At 44.5% G+C, this 17,026-nt stretch overlaps 1 protein-coding gene across 2 annotated transcripts in view; it reads right to left on the reverse strand.

Annotated features, from left to right (window-relative positions):
* The window catches only part of SLC13A4 (solute carrier family 13 member 4), a gene marked incomplete at its 3' end in the record, with an annotated part of 43,075 nt that overhangs the window by 3,343 nt on the left and 22,706 nt on the right, over positions 1-17,026 (reverse strand). Inside the window, exons 8-16 of one of the 2 annotated variants that reach the window (XM_081212050.1) lie at positions 16,645-16,835; positions 14,863-14,982; positions 9,314-9,415; positions 8,185-8,286; positions 7,065-7,162; positions 5,378-5,508; positions 3,517-3,678; positions 2,310-2,447; positions 326-1,386 (exon numbers count right to left, since the gene is read on the reverse strand). In XM_081212050.1, the coding sequence (XP_081068176.1) occupies positions 1,249-1,386; positions 2,310-2,447; positions 3,517-3,678; positions 5,378-5,508; positions 7,065-7,162; positions 8,185-8,286; positions 9,314-9,415; positions 14,863-14,982; positions 16,645-16,835 (1,182 nt within the window). Of the gene's footprint in view, positions 1-325; positions 1,387-2,309; positions 2,448-3,516; positions 3,679-5,377; positions 5,509-7,064; positions 7,163-8,184; positions 8,287-9,313; positions 9,416-14,862; positions 14,983-16,644; positions 16,836-17,026 lie in introns of those variants that run through there. The other variant, XM_081212051.1, reaches the window with a different exon arrangement.

Genomic DNA, 17,026 nt, shown 5'->3' on the forward strand with positions numbered 1-17,026 from the left:
ATCCAAGAGTTTCTGGTTACATCAGTTATTAAAATAATATGCCTGTTGTAGAGGCCTGGTATTTAGTTTGGGAGAGATTCAGGTGTAAATTGTTCTCTCTGGGAGTCTGGTATGCCACCTCAAGGCTGCCCCCGTAGTGTAGTGTAGTGTAGTGTAGTGTAGTGTAGTGTAGTGTAGTGTAGTGTAGTGGAAGGAGAACAGAGATCTAGGAATGTATATATATTTAGAACAGGAATGATGCATCATCTGCAAGAGTGCCAGGCATCTGAAGGACGCTCCCTGCTCTGGCAAGTGAATGTGGTGTTGATGGGCTTTCAAGTTTTACTTGAAAAAACTTTACTTGAAAAAACATCATCTGCCGCAGAAGGCAGATGAGCATCAAAGTTGGAGAATGAGGAATATAATTAGCCAGAGGCTGGATAGCTGCCTCCCCAGCTTTCTCTATCCCTGGGTTCCTTCTTCATGCTAGCAGTTTGGTAACACACCATCACAAGAGGGCATAATGCAGCCTGATGCCCTCTGGCTGTTTTTATTTAATTTATTATTACATTTATGCCCTGCCTTTCATCCAAGGAGCTCCAGGTGGCCTATATGGTTCTTTCCCCTCTTCATTTTATAATTGCAGGAACCCTGTTAAGTTAGACAGAGAGACAATGACCGGCCCAAGATTACTCAGTGAGCTTCACGGCCGAGGTGGGATTTGAACCCTGGTCTACCATGCACTTGGTCTTCTCCCTGGACCAAAGGGCAGCTGTGCAGATAACCCTCTGGCCTTGAGCAATTGGCTGATCAAATTGGTTCTTGTTACCAGATAAATAACTCCACATACAAGTTTTTACTTTTTCTTTTTAAAAAATGTTCTATAGATATATACATATGGATACAGTCTTCAAAACACACTTTGGATGTTGGGACTGTAGGCACTGTGATTTATGTATCAAGTAAAGAAGACAAATTGGCTGAGTGTTCTGTAGAACAAAAATGGGTTTTCTGTGGAAAAGACGGGGTGGGGGATCAAAGCAATTCCATGGTATTGCTGAAAGACAAGAATAATGCATGCTTTCCCCAGCCCCTTCAGTACTAGATGGTGGAGATATGATGATCATTAAGGAAACCTCCAAGAGAGTTACTTCTTACTTAGTTCAGGTTAATGGAACAAATATACACTCAAGTGTTTTCCTTTCTTAACAGCTGTGCAAATATTTTGCTCCCAACTTGCTGTGAGCCAGCAAGTTCTGTGGACGCTGACTATGATGGACCAGTGACATTGCTGGCTGTTGCCCAGTCTGGAAACTTATCCAAGTGAAAGAGTCTAATTCCCCAAGTATTTATTGCCACTGTAACAACCACTAGACCAATCAGATTGACACCAAAGCCAGCTTTGATCTATGAATGAAAAAAAACACAAGGGAAACAGACCACATTAATTGTCATCAGTTAAGGCAGGACTTCTCCTCTCAAGGTAGCAAGGGGTACAGGTAGACACGCCTTCAATGAAATTATGAGATTAATCATTTTTCTAAAATGTTCTGGACAAAATCCTCAACATTAGCAAGGGGTGGTGCAATTTCATTTCACCCTAGAGCAGGTGAGAAATCTCTTTTGTATTGTGGTTGTTTTCCACATTTTAACACAAGCGCACCCACAACCACACCTTCCTTTGGCCCTTGTCCATCTGTGCTTGTAAATTGTGCTAGTAACTTCATTGATGAAGCTGCTGATAATGGGGCAGGGTAATTCTCTTGGTTTTGCCTTTGTGCCATATCCAGGTAACTCATTCTGCACAACACCTGGCTGAGAACCTGACTCTAAGTATTGCCTTATTTCAGGAAACCTCAGACCCAAGGTAAAAGGTATGCATGCATTTAAACCAACACATGCCTGTCTCTATGCTAGTGTTTTCATTGCTCTCGTAGAAGTGCATGTTGGGGTCATGGGCATGTGGGTTCCGACATACACATGTAACAGAACTGAGATAATATCTGAATGGAGGATGGAGGGGGTGCATGTTTAGAAACCTTTGGCACTTGTGTAAAATTATTTACCCTATTGTACAGAGGTAAGAGGCTCTTCCTTGGTCCCCAGTCAAGATTCCTCAAGCACATTCCTCGTGCAATTCACAAAAATGTTGACATCCAATCTGAACTCACAATTGAAATGATAGATGCTATCCAGTTTCAAATTTGGGGGGAAACCATCATTTAAGCACCACAACAAAACAGTTGCAGTGTTAAGTGATTATTATCACTGCCCCTTATCTAACCAATTTGATCATTGATCATTCTGGATGCATCACTCTTGGTACTTACCATATCTTTGATCTGGCAGTGCCCATAATTGAAGACAATGGCATTTGGGGGGTTGCCCACTGGCAGCATCACCGCAAAAGAGATGCACATGGTGACAGGGATCAGGGTGTACAGAGGGTTGATTTGTAGGGTTTCCGACTGGAAAGAGAAAGGGGAGATATGAGCATTTGTAGTCAAAGAAAGTAGTAGACTACCAAAACCAATTCCTTGCAGGAAACCATTGTTTTTCAGAGCCAATGTCAGGTAGTAGATAGAATAAGGTAACAGGTAAAGGACCCCTGGATGGTCAAAGGCAACTATGGGGTTTCAGTGCTCATCTTGCTTTCAGGCCGAGGGAGCCGGCATTTGTCCACAGACAGCTTTCCGGGTCATGTGGCCAGCATGAGCAAACTGCTTCTGGCGCAATGGAAACCAGAGCGCACAGAAATGCCATTTACCTTCCCGCCGCAGCAGTACCTATTTATCTACTTGCACTGGTGTGCTTTCGACCTGCTAGGTTGGCAGGACCCGGGGCAGAGCAACGGGAGCTCATGCCATCACGGGGATCCGAACTGCCGACCTTCTGATCGGCAAGCCCAAGAAGCTCAGTGGTTTAGACCACAGCACCACCCGCGTCCCTTAGTGGATAGAGTATTAGATCAAGGCATGGACCTCCAAAGTGGCACCTGTAGGCACCACTGCACCCAAGTCCCTTTGTCCTTTCATTTTTAAAATTTGGGCTGGCGGGGGTGCAGGTTCTGGTTGTTTGCCCTGGGGGGGGGGGGTTCCTTAGGTTGGGGGCAGAACGTTACTTTTTTGGGTCTGTGTTTTATTTGTTTTGTGGGAGGGGACTTGGTGTTTTGCCTTCTATTTGGGAGGGGGCGGTTGAGCACCATCCAGTTTTCTTCTGTGAAATGGATATTTTGTAGTGTCCACAACAGTTTCTGGGTCCTAAAGCGTTGCTGACTCCAGGACTAAGGCAGCAATCTTATATCTGAGAGCACTTGCTTTTAGGTACGCATGTGCAGGATTACTCTGCAATAATATGTTTGTTTCTGCAAGTTTTAGGGTCTTCGTTTTGTATTGTTTTCAAACTTATTTTCAGTTGTATTTGTACTGCTTTAAAAACCATTTTAGCTGTTTTAAAGACATGTCTGCAAGTTGCCTTGAGACATATCTGTAACTAGGTGATTGATTGATAATAAATTGATCCAAAGTCTGTACTCACCATGCTGCATAAAATAGGTAGGAAGATGGTTATAGTTGCTGGGTTACTAACAAACTCTGTTACTATGGAGACCAGGACACAGGCCAACAGACTGACAGCCCAAGAGGGAAGGCTACTCAGGGATAACATTTGTCGCCCAATCCATGTGGAAAGGCCGGAAGTCTGTGGGGGAAAGACAGTGAGTGAAAAAAACTGAAGTCGGGCATCTCCAGTCCATCAGCATCTTTTCAAGACATCAGTCCCACTACTCTGCAGGAATACAGAATGGACTGGTCACTACACTGTACTGAGCACACATAACTGAATACAGTGGTACCTCGGGTTACAGATGCTTCAGGTTACAGACACTTTAGGTTACAGGCTCTGCAAACCCAGAAATAGTACCTCGGGTTAAGAAGTTTACTTCAGGATGAGAACAAAAATCGTGCAGCGGCGGCGTGGCGGCAGCGGGAGGCTCCATTAGCTAAAGTGGTACTTCAGGTTAAGAACAGTTTCAGGTTAAAAATGGACCTCCAGAATGAATTAAGTTATTAACCTGAGGTACCACTGTACCAAGTTGGGCTATGTGGCCTGGGCTCAGCTAAATTAGCAGAAGATAGCACAAGGACCCTCAATAACACAATGGGGCTTTCCCTCATCTCTGCCCCCACCTTCCAAATGCCCTGCTTGGAGATACTTTCTCTGATACCTTCCTGTCATGGAGCAGGAGGAGGCAGTGGGCTTGATGCCTGGTGGAGAAACTTCAGAGAGTTTACATGGGCCAGAAGCCAGAGAAAAGGCCTTGGTTACTATAGTTTGCTTGATAATTGCAGCAATGATTATATTTAGATTAAAATGCTCACAATAACTTTTGTTCCCTAAGTAGGTTTTCCTCATAAATTTAAGATGACCCTACAATTCTGATTTGGCAATCCCTGTACAGTAATCTATTTCTGCAAAACTGTATGTGTGTTCTTAGTATAGTGCACTCTTGCATTTTTTATTTTTAAAAAAGTTGTTCAGAATAGTGAGTGGGGGATCTCTCGTCATAACGGGAGATTGCTGAAAAAAATGATCTTCATGTTGCTTCCACTTCAGTATGCTTATGTTAATCTGGCCTTCAGGGTAGAGTAGGGAAGCAGGGGTTATTGTTTTGCTGTTTTGTTTTAGCTGTTTACTTGTTTTTATCCTGTATTTTATTCTGTGAACCACCCTAAGATCGTATGATGGGTGGTATATAAATCTAATTAATAAAATAATAAAAAAATAAAACTAAGGATTGAGCCTGGGGCCTTCCTGCAGCCACCAGAAATTCTTTGGCTTCATGCTTTTGGTCTATTGTGATTTTACTAACTGTATTGCATTAACATTCATTTATAAATTTTGCTCAATGCATTTTTATGTATTGCTGGAACCCATCCTGGAGATCATGTCAACATGATGAAGGATGGTGTACAAATTAATAGAACGAAATCAATGTTTTTGACCCACTCCTAAATTTGGGAGGGACCGAGGGTCTCAAACTGGGGTGAGGATTTTCAACTGCAGGGAATTCACTGCAGTGCTGAATTCACTTCATCTCTAACTGTGACTAGGCCCCAATATTACAGTGAAAGTCATCCAGCCATCAGTCTTCAGAGTCTAATGTCAGTCCAGTGTCATAGGGACATCTGTAGAACAGGAAGGAGAAAAAGAGAGGGAGGAAGCTCAAAGAACAGTAGCTTAGGGGCACCAGAGAGAGTGAAACTGAGTGACTAGGGTGTGTGTGACCTGAGATAAAACAGCATTCTCTTGAAGAGAGTTACATCATTGTTAAGGAGCTCCAACATGTGTGGATCCCAGTTTTATAGCACAGGGGGTTATGTGGGGATAATGGTGTTACCTTGCATCCAGCTGCTAAAGCATAACCTCCTCCAACCAAGACCACAATCTCCCAGGGCATGGTTTTCTCAAAGTCCTTCCAGGTGATTATTGGTTCCCCTGCGTTAACATTGGTGGAATTCGGAACATCTCCTGCATCAAAGCAAAACACACACAGAAAAATAAAATTGTCATTTCCCCAGGTTCCTTTGCAAACTCAGATTGGCGTGGAACACACTGTCAGGAAATGTTCACAAAGAAACACAGAGTCCTGGAACAGGACTGACAGGAATGAAGACATCCTCCCTCTGCATTGGTTGCTTGCTCTGAACTTTTTTTAAAAAAAAAAACACCAAAACCCACAAATCTTGTTAGAAACTGGTGCCTATATGAAACCGCTTACACTGAGGATGTGCCGAAAAAGAAGGCTTGGGTTAAAAGTGGTCTCACTTAGCAGTCGCAAAAGGCCAACATTTTCTTCTGAGGGGCAAATTGTTGTTCCTGTTCTGCTTTCAATTTGCTGAAGTGAGTGTGTGAAGCAAACTGTGATCATGCCCAGCTGAAACAAGCCTGGAGAATCTGAGGTAAGGAAGAGGCAACCCCTAAATTGTGGAACCCCCCCCCCAAAGGTTTGTTTAGACCTTTAGCTTCTGCAATATGCTGAAGATACACCTCTTTAACCTGGCCTTTGACATTATATATTGGGAGGGGAGGGTGATGGGACAAAAGAGCAGAGAAAATGGAAGCTGGTCCCAGCCAGAGTCTAGTGAAAAGAAAAGCCTCAGGGGAAGAAGTCTGGTCCTCCTATAAAAAGTAAGAATTTATTAATCTAGCAGAAGACCACTGCCTTCTTTTACAGCAGCCTTACCCAACGTTTTGGACTACAACTCCCATATAGCTTAGCCAGCATGGTTGTATGATGCTGGGGTTGATGGGAGTTGTAGTCCCAAACATCAGGAGGGCATCATTTTAGGTAAGGCCAGTGTCAGGGAGCTGCCATCAGCTCAGAGGCGACAGATGGATGGGCAGTTGTGTTACAGGGAGCCTCCGAAAATCTTGCGAAGCAGTTCCTCTTCCGGCGAGGAGGAAAGCCCCACCTCCAGTGGAGAAGAGGTGCAGGGACCAGGGGATGCTAGGGAGAGCCTCAACACCAAGCCGCTCCGGAGAGGCAGGAAGTTCGTCCCTGCCAGCGACCATTCTGTGCAGTAGGCTCTGGTGCAGGGAGGGATGGAAAAGGTTGGGGGCGACGCGACTTTTATGCTGGGGGAGGTACAAAAACCGACCACTCCCAGATTCTGCTAGCGACTGAGCCAGACATGAACTTAAAACGCTCTTCACTGTAAATAGTTTGCACCAAGAATAAAGTCTGGAAAAGACAGGTCGGAGTCTTGCCTGTTTACTCTCGAGCAACCACACCTGCATCTGACAGCCAGTTTTCAGGAAAGCCTCAGAGTTCACAAGCAAACTAGAATGCAAATGGCTGGAATTGCCCCCATGTGGTTAATCATCATACATCATTGCCTCTTACCTACGTATGTTACGCAAATGCTCCCAATGGGAGCCAATCTGGAAACAAGTATTATCTGAAGCTCACTGTTGTGACTGATTTGAATGTGTGAACTCCCCTGCAGGTACTTTGTGTGTGGCTGGAGACCAAAAGGAGCTAATACAAGATGTGTCGAGTGCTCTTATGTTTGAGTCCCTCATACCTTTCCTCTTCTTTCCAAAGCATGGCTTCTTTGCTGGAATCAAGAAGAGGAGGAACCCAAGGAAAACAGAGACTGTGGCATCGGTCCGATAGCCTTTCCTAGGGAAGAGACATGGGAGTTGTTTTATAGAAGGCAGGGAAAACAGGCAGCAGAGATCTGTGTGGCTCCTCCTGTTTCCTCTTAATGGTTTGTTGCAAGTTTTACTGGCATGTTGCTCATGTTCTTGCAGTTCTTAGACTCCATGTTACATCCCCAAAACACCACGCCATATATTTTATACATGTTATAGGAACAGGAACACCAGGGTGGGTCCTAATATATATCTCAAGTGTCAAAGGCCATGACAAAGAGATGTGTCTTCAAAATGCTAGGAAAACTACAAAATGAAGGTGCCAAATCTACCTCTGTGGGGAGGGAATTCCACAGCATGGGGGCAGCCCCAAAAGATGCCCTCTCCTGAGTTGTCATCCCTCAAATCTCTGAAGGTGGTACAACAACAAAGAAGGTCTCAAATCTTACAACCTGAGAGGGTCTGGAGGGAAGGAGATGGCCCTTCAGATATTTGGGGCTGAAGCTTCACATATGTATCTTCAGAAAAACTGAAAAACTACGTTTGTAAGTTGTGGCAGCGCATTTATTGCCATAAATGGCTTAAGTGTAGCATAGACCGAAGGCCTTGCCCACAAATTTATTGACAGCTGCACACATGATTATAGCTAGGAAGTGGAAGGGGCAAGTATAATTTAAATGGAAGAATGGCATCAAGAGGTGTGGGATATAGCTATTAATGATAAATTGACATGTGTCATTAAGGTAAGACGGGGAATATGCAGGAGAAATGATTTTGAGGAGATATGGAGGGTGCTTGTAGAATTTGTACTGTTAAAGTGGAAAGGGGTCAAACCATCGCAAGAGGTGTTAACATTTTGGGAGGTTGGATAGTTACAATGGAATGGTCTCGGTTGTGGTGGGGCGTTTGCCTGACACCAAATGTGGCGCTGGAGGCCTCGTTGACATTTCAGTATTAAATATGGCACCAAATATTACACAGGTCCTTCTTGCCCACTCTGCCCCTCCCAACTCCACTTGGAAAAGTTATTGCTACGAACTAGGAACTTACTTTCCAAAGAAGGATGACCAGCCTGGGACAAATCCAGGCTCCCTTGTAAACCAGAGCAAAGTCATCAAGATGAAAAAGAACGCTGTCACCCACTCTGGATAACTAGAAAGGAAATGGGACAAGGGGAAGCATTTAATACTAGAGAGGCCAATAAAGAAAGATTTTACCGATTAGCAGTTAGCTGTTTTTTTATATAGTTAAAAAACCAAACACTCAGCTCCTCAGTTGGCAGCTGTGCATGTGTAGCAACGGGCAATTTTTCCATCCTCTCAGTTTCTCATTTTCCCAATCTTAAATTCTCCACATTAGTTTATGATTTTTTCAAAGTAAAGAGTCTGCCTGAAAATCCATCAGAATTTATTCTAACATGCACCTTTTTGTAAGCAATTCTTTTCTAGTATGATCGTTTCTACAAAGCAGGTTCCCCTAATATAATGCATTTTTGTATGTCATGTTCATTAATGTTAATTATATGCTTTTCTAGCTGCACTCTAACTTGATACATGCATTTCTGCTTGGCTGGAGAACTGTACTGCAAAGTTCAGAGAAGTGTGAACTTCAAAGAACACCTGAGTTTTGCTTCATGTAATGTTATAGAAAGTACAAATTATGTAACTTTGCCTTTAAATGCAAATTGAAGCAAATTCTCCGATGCCTATGCACGAGAAGCAAAACCTATACAGTTCTTCAAATATTTAAAGGACTAGAAGACAGAACAGACTCAAGAGGTAACATAGGCAGTTTCTGTATACCTAGCCAGACCATTGGTTCATTGAACACAGTATTTTCTACGCTACTTGGCAATGGCTTTCCAAAGTTCCAAACAAGGAAAATGCTCAGTCCTACCTAGAGATGCCGGGGATTGAACCTGGGACCTTCTGAATGCAAAGCAGGTGCTCTACCACTGAGCTACAGCCCTTCCCCTTAGGTGGAAATGGAAGGGAAGCAGATTGTGGCTGAAGCTCAAGAGAAACTTCCTACTGATAGGAGCTGTTTCACAGACTGACTCGGGAGGTGGTGGATCTCTCCTTTGCTGTAGATATTTAAGCAGAAACTAGACAGGATGCTGTGAGTACTAAACCTGGTGATGTTTAATGTCCTTTCCAAAGCTATGACTCTATGATTTTACCTAATATTTCCCAGTTTCTCATATTCTTCCTGGATTCTCTTCTCAGACATCTCTTCCCGTCTGGTCTTCTTCTTCTTGCTTAGTGAACATGTCTCTTTAAAACTGAAAATAATGTGAGGCATGGAAACAGAAAGCAATTAGAGTTGTATAACTCGGTTTGCACCAAATATTCTCTATTTTCATCACTCAACTTGAAATCCATATACTGGATAAAGGTGAGCCAATTACAATCCCTCTCTCAAACCCACCCAAACTGTACCATTTTTGGGTGATAGTGAAAATAAACAGGGGTAGATCCCCTTCTGCATAGTTTCCACTGAAATGTGGTTTCTCTTCACAGGTGGGGAACCTGTGGCCTTCCAGAAGTTGCTGGACTACAACTCCCATCAGTCTTAGCCAATGTGCCCAAAAGTCAGGGATCATGGGCATGTAAGGAAAAACTGTAACTGTGAGTAAACTAAGAAAATCTCTTGCAGGTATCCCACAGAAATAAATGGGATTTGCAGAGCAGTGTGCAATATACAGTGTACTTTTACGCAAAGACTATCACATCCCCAAAGTGAAGCATGGATGACAACACTTCTGTAGATGATCTGCACAAAATAAGGCAGGGGTTTTTGCTGTTGGCAACTTTAATTTGTTTCTTTGCTCATTCCCAATATTTCAGGGCAAGCCCTCCTGATGTATCTCTCACACATGATGAAAAACATAAAACACACCTAAAAACATATTTTAACAATTACAGAGATAACCATTTAAACCAGGGATAGTCAATGTGGTGCCTTTCAGATGTTTTTGGATTCCCAGCTCCCCTTGCCCCAGCCAGTCTGACCAATGGTTGGGAATAATGGGAGTTGTGGTCCAGCATCACCAATCCAGCCCCTTGTATTTGCATGACTAGCAACCAAAGGATGATGGGAGTTGTAGTTCAACAACATCTGACTAACATGTTGGCTACCAGCCCAGCACCTTAACTAAAAGCATAATGAAACAGGGATGGCTTTTCAGATGTTCTTGGAGTCCAGCTCCCACCAGCCCCAGACACAGCAGCCGATAGTGAGCACTGAAGGCAGTGCATCCAATATCATCTGGAGGGCCAGAGATTCCTCACCTCTGAGCTAAAATGAGCTGGCCCCTACATCTCTACCACCTGTGTTTTGCAAGAAATGGTTCTGAACACAGCATGAAAAGCTGGTGCAATCTGCACCTGAGCAAAGAGCATATCACAGTAAGCCCCACAGCACTCAGGTCAGGACTCTAGCAACAAGACTCTACCGCAGCAGTAGCAGCTTATCAGAAGAAAGTACATCAAGCCAGCTGGCCGCCGTTCTTGAATACTGCTGATGCAGCTGGCCAAAAGGCAGAACTTCAGACATAATGCCGCTGTTATTCTCCAAACTCCACTGACTCAGCAATCGGTCAGGTGACTCACGGAATCGACAATGCTTCTCCATTCACGATAAACCTGTTCTTGCTCTTTAGCCTCCTCAGGAAAGGGGCAGCTCAGTAGCAGGGCACATGTTTTGCATGAAGAAACCCCCAAGTTTGATTTCCACTTAAATGGTCATGGAGCAGACAATGAGAAGGACTTCTACTGGAGACCTTCAAGAGCCACTGCTGGTCAGAGCAAACAACAAAGGGCTAGAGCAGGGATAGCCAACACGGAAACTGTCAGACTCCAACTGCCATTAGTCTCAGCCAGCATAGTCAATGGTCAGAGATGATGGGAGTTGCAGTCCAGCCATCAGGAGGAAACCATGTTGGCTACCACTGAGCAACAACGTGGGATGACACAGCTTCATGTGTCCTTCTTTCTGAGCGCACAACTTACTGGGAAACAAGGCATCCTTTGGGAGAGCCAAGACATTCTATCTCCTAGCCTCTGACTCACTCACCCTCAGTCAGTGAGTCTGTCATCACAGCCAGAAAATATATATTCATTTCTCTGAATCAACAGCACCAGGGAATCAAGTCTTGGCTAGTTTTGAAGCTTCACAGGAGTGACCCAATTTACAGGGTAGCTTCCTCCTCTGGTGCGTCTTTGTTGTTGTACCTCTTTGTACTTCTCCAAGCAGGATTCCACCACAACCCCTGCTCCTCCATGCTGCAAAGAGCAGCTGGAACCAAGGAAAAGTTGCCCTTGATGCAGCCTCCCACAAAGTTGGCTAATTTTGTGGAACCAAGTGCTGAAATCCAGTTACACAAAGTACCTGGGGACAAGGACACGGAACATAAAAAGAGGCTGCTGGATCCGACTAAGGGCCAATCTAGTTCAGCATCCTGTTCTCACAGTGATCCACCAGATACTGCAAGCAGGAAGCGAGTACAACAGCACTCTCTTCACCTGCGATTCCCAGGAAATGGTACCCAGAGGCCTATTGCGTCCAACAATGGAAGCAGAACCTAGCTATCATGTCTAGTAGACTCCAATAGCCTTATCCTCCATGAATTTGTCTAATCCTTTTTTTAAATCACCCAAGTTGGTGGCCATTACATATCACTTATAGGTGCAATAGGTAAGGTAAAGGGACCCCTGACCCTAATGGTGACAACTGTGGGGTTGCAGCGCTCATCTCGCTTTACTGGCCGAGGGAGCCGGCGTACAGCTTCCGGGTCATGTGGCCAGCATGACTAAGCCGCTTCTGGTGAACCAGAGCAGCACACGGAAGCGCTGTTTACTTTCCCGCCGGAGCGGTACCTATTTATCTACTTGCACTTCGTGCTTTCGAACTACTAGGTTGGCAGGAGCATTGACCAAGCAACGGGAGCTCACCCCGTTGCGGGGATTCGAACCACTGACCTTCTGATTGGCAAGTCCTAGGCTCTGTGTTTTAACCCATGGCGCCACCCACATCCCTATGGTGCAATAGTTGTAGTTTAGTTATGTGGTTCTCAGCAGGGTAAGTGACCTACTCAACTAGGGCTCATCATCTTCAATTCTGGGTATTGCCATGCAAGGTCCAGGTTTCTTTGCCTGATCTCTGGGTGGCAGGTGAATCAAGCAGGGCATCCCAGCCTTCTTTCTCCTAACCTGCCTAGCCTGACTTCTTCTTGTGCTGCATTCACTCTCTCTTGCCTCCTGCCCTTCAGTTTCCCTTTCCTCTTTAAAGGGGTCTGGCCTCACCTCTGGCTCTGCCCTCTACATACTTGTGACAATTCCAAAGCCTCTTGTTGTTATCTAAGTCAATCTGATGTAGGAAGGAGTGAATCTGTCAATTCTGGTTTCACTCAGTTTCTCATTTTCCTAGCCTTAAATTTAGTTTTCCACATGAGTTTGCAAATTCTTTTTAAGTTCTCATGAAAAGTTATACGCATTTCTTCTAGAAACATTTTTTGCAAGCAATTTTCCTTAATATAATGCATGTTTGTATGCATGCACATTTTTTTATGCCCAGTTTACCCAGCATATGCATTTTTGTATATGTTTACCTGACCGGAGAACTGCATTGCAATATTCAGAGAAGGGCAAATTTTTAAGGATGACTATGAATTAGGTCGATTCACATTCAAATGTGAACTGAATTGAATTTCTTCCCCATGATGTCACTCATAAATGACAGTGCCCATGCCACACTGGGTTGATGCTGGCAATGCCAGGATGGCACAGGGGCATCTCACCAAACCCTGACACTGTCACGATAAGAATCAAGCTTCTGCTCAAACAAACCCTGTTCCAGAGGACCTTCTTGCCCCCATCTTCTCCCTTGCTTTGTCCTACACATTTGCCCCACTGTCTAGGTCAGAAAGAATAGTCTTTGGTGTCTTCACATATTCCCTCCTCTTGAACTATTGCAGCATCAGGTTTCCAGGGGAATATATTCCTGAATGAACTGCAGTAAGCAGGAGTCAGAGATTAATGAGCCTCAGAATCCACTAATGTTTCATAATAGGTTGCTAACGCTTTAATTCCCTTACGGATTTTTTAAAAAACCAACCCTTGTTAGAGAGAATATTTGGAACTGTAATGTGGAATGCAAATGCTCTTTGTGAAAGAACTGTGGATCATGTTAGGACTTGTCGTGGGATTATAAATTATTTCTGATTTACTATAGCCCCCCTTTTTTTGCTAGGGAACAGACAACTTATGGGACTGAATGGTAAAGCACATGGAACAGATCCATATTTAATGCCAGAAAAAGCCAGGGGCAACCAGAGGTTTTTAACATCTTCCAGCTATTCATGTACTAGCATGAAAACTATTTCTTTATTTAGCATAGTTCTCAATGTGACTTGAAGAACAGAAGGCTCTGGTTTTTTTAAAAAATAAAACCCCCAAATATAATTTATTAATAAACTCAGGGTCATGAGCCCCACATTGGGCAAAAGATTCCTGAATTGCAGGGGTTGGAGTAGAGGAGCCTCATGGTCCCTTCCAACTCTACAGTTCTATGGTTCTAAGGGAAATCTTCACCTGCCAGCAACATGAGGACATGGAAGTTGCTAGGCAGATATCCTTTGGCAAAGAATTCCAAAGATTGGGTGCCAACGCAGACAAGGTCCTACCTTAGATACCTTCCAATCTTTCATCTGAGGAGCAAGGATACATGAGCATCTCAACAGTCAACCAGAACAAAGCTGCACTTTGGCAAGCACATGGTGCCCGTGAAAAGCCAACAAACAGGACCTGGGAACAACAGCATGCTTCCCTCCTGTGATTCCTAGCAACTGGTATTTAGAGGTATACTGCCTCTGACAGTGGGACCAGAGCTTAGCCTCCATCATGGCTAGTAGCCATCAATAGCCCTCTCCTCCATGAATTTGTCTAATCCTCTTTTAAAGCAAGCTAAGTTAGTAGTTGTCATGGGCCAGGAGTCACCTTCATCTGCTAAGCAGTAGCCTGCAGGAGCAGGAGGCAAAGTGACTCCACCCGCTACTGATCAGCCTTCTTGCTCCTAATGAGAACCAACTGGCTCCAGCTTTCTTAAGCAGGGTTTCGAGCCTCATTCAGTTGCTGGAAACAACATTTGTCATTACTGGCCAACCTTGCTGCTTCTTGTTTCTCGTGACCTTGGACCCTCAGCTTTCTTGGCCCCTGGACCGTCTGACTACATTGGCCTTTCTCAACTTGTTGGTCCCCAGATGTTGTTGAACTACAACTCCCATCACCCCTAGCTAGCAAGGCCGGAGCTCAGGGATGATGGGAGTTGTAGTCCAACAACATCTGGAGACCCACAGGTTGATAACCACTGGACTACATGAACTGAGATACTCCTGACCTTAGGACTGGACTGGACCTTGTATACGGACTCTGCCTTCAGGCAAGTTCCCCCCTGAGACACAGCTGGTTGGCTGGTTTCTCCCTCCACTGAGCTCTGCTGTGGCTGGCAGCACAGGACTACGACAGTGGCTATTACTGCCTCCTGTGGGAGTGAGTTCCATGGTTTAAGTATGCATGAATCTCCCAAGTATGCATGTCTTCCCATGACAAAAGTATTGGACATCCAATGATGCAAAATGGTGGACGTTTCTGTGAGCTTCTGCATGCAAAACATATGCTCTACTGCTGAGCTGTGCTGAGCTTTTACGAAGATCTTGCAGACCCCACTTACTTGCATCCAAGGAAAAGCCAATGCATCCAAAACCAGGTCATCACCAGCATGATGAGGGAGATGGGTAAGCTGAGTAAGAACCAGGTTCCAAAATTCACCACTTCAGCATTGGGATAATGGCTGTAAGGAAATCAAAAACAGCCACTTTGTAGTATGCTTTTTCAGGCAGCATCAGGGACCTATACGATGCTTTTCCCATTTCAAGTTCACCTTGTGTACTGCCTGCTTCAGGATGCCTTTAAAATACCAAGTAAACAAACGAACAGCCCCCAAAAAGATTAGTATAGCTCAGTTGGTTAGAGCATGGTGCTAATAGCACCAAGGTTGCAGGTTTGATCCCCATATGGGACAGCTGCATTGCAGGGGGTTGGACTAGGCGATCCTCAGGGGCCCTTCCCACTCTACAATTTTATTATTCTATGAAAAGTCTTCATCTGCCAGCATCAGAAGGATAAGGAAGTTGCTATGCAGAACTCCCTTGACGTAAGTTCCATCATAGACAAGTCAGAGCATTAGTTAATTTCGCTCCGTATTGGTGACTCCGACTCTCCATAAATCTTTCCCAGTCCTACCTGGATTGAACCTGGCTCCTTTTGCATGCCAAGCACACCGAGTTTCAGCCTTGGATGTGTAATCTGTGAAATGGCCTTCAGGGTAACCTGAGAGATAGCAAGTTTTGGCTCTTTGGTTGGCTGAGCAAACACAATAGGTTCCATTGTGGAGAACTCTATATAAGAGATCTTGAGGGGGCGGGGGGAATTCAGAGCACCGTCCTTAAATTCTGTTTTCCCCTCTCAGGCATTTCATTCCCTCCTCCCCCCCCCTTGCTAATCGTTAAACAGTAAATTTGCATGAAAATATTCATAAAATCAGATCGTTTTTCTTTTGAAGTAGTTTAGGCATGCCTTTGGCTTCATTAATTTCCCATCTATTGTTAACATAATTTGCTACATTAAAAAGCATAATGATGTTGCACTTGGAAGATTATTACTTTGCAGGGGGAACAAATCACTAGAACAGATGGAGCCGTCCCAGAAACAAAAAGATTCCCCCCTCCCTGCCGCCACCTCCCCTTCAATTCCAGAGCCTGTAGTGATAAAGAATTAGAGAAGAGCATAAATAGAAATGAAAAAGAAGCATGTTCCGTCTAGGGTATGGTTAAAAAAGCAGTGACAAAGTCTGCTGGTTCAAAGTGACAAAGTCTTGCTGGTTCAGTGAGAACTCACTCTCTCTTGAGGAGCCTGAAGCAGGTCACTATTTCTCAGTCTTTGCTCATCATCTGTTATACGGGGACTGCCTTTGCTTCCTTTCAGGGCTGTTACAAGGGTCAGACACAATAGAAACCAGCTCCATGGTGAAGGAATGACCGCCGGGTGTGGAGCACACTTCCACCCGCAGACAAGCCATAGCTGTCTGAACACCATGCCCTCTATTTAACCTTTGCTCTTTTAGTGGTCTGCCATGCCCTGTCTGTGACCTTTGTCTCCTTTGCTATACATTCATTGTTCAAGGGGGAAATGGCGCGGTGGAAACAGGTGTCAAAATAACTTTGTACCACCCCACGATCTTGGGATTGGAAGATGTGTAAAGGTCACAGTCCAAAATGTATCTGACTGACTTTGCATATTGTGCTAATAAAAAGAGCCTCAGCAGAGCTAGCTGACAGCTTGCTTGTGCACAGCTCACCTGCATTACCAACTCCTGCCATTCACTTCACATGGCTTGGAACCACACCAGGTTACCAGGTCCTTACTAAATGTGCACTGTGCATGCATTACTCACTTGTTGAAATACTCCAGGAAGATGAGGTTTGTGGAGGTGCCTATGATGGTTGTGAGTCCCCCAATGGTTGCCGCGTAGGAGATGCTCAGCGAGAGGCACTTGCAGACCATCTGATCGTGCTTGGTTGGGTACCGAGGTTTACTGCTTAGGTCTAAACTTTGAGGCTGAGGTGGCAGAACAAGGATCTGAGCCTGTAAAGAAACCACATCATTTAACACATGTTTGTATGTTGTGACTCTTGGGTGTTGAAAGCTGTTTTGAGACCTACACCGTGAAAAGCAGGGTGTACATTTTTAAATTGAAAGCAAAATGCAGGGCGGTCCACACCAACCAGCACTGCAGAAAATCACAGGGCAGATATTGTTAAGCATAAATGGTTTAA

This window comes from Podarcis bocagei (assembly GCF_964188305.1).
Source record: "Podarcis bocagei genome assembly, chromosome: 10".
In the NCBI taxonomy this organism is placed as follows: domain Eukaryota; kingdom Metazoa; phylum Chordata; class Lepidosauria; order Squamata; family Lacertidae; genus Podarcis; species Podarcis bocagei.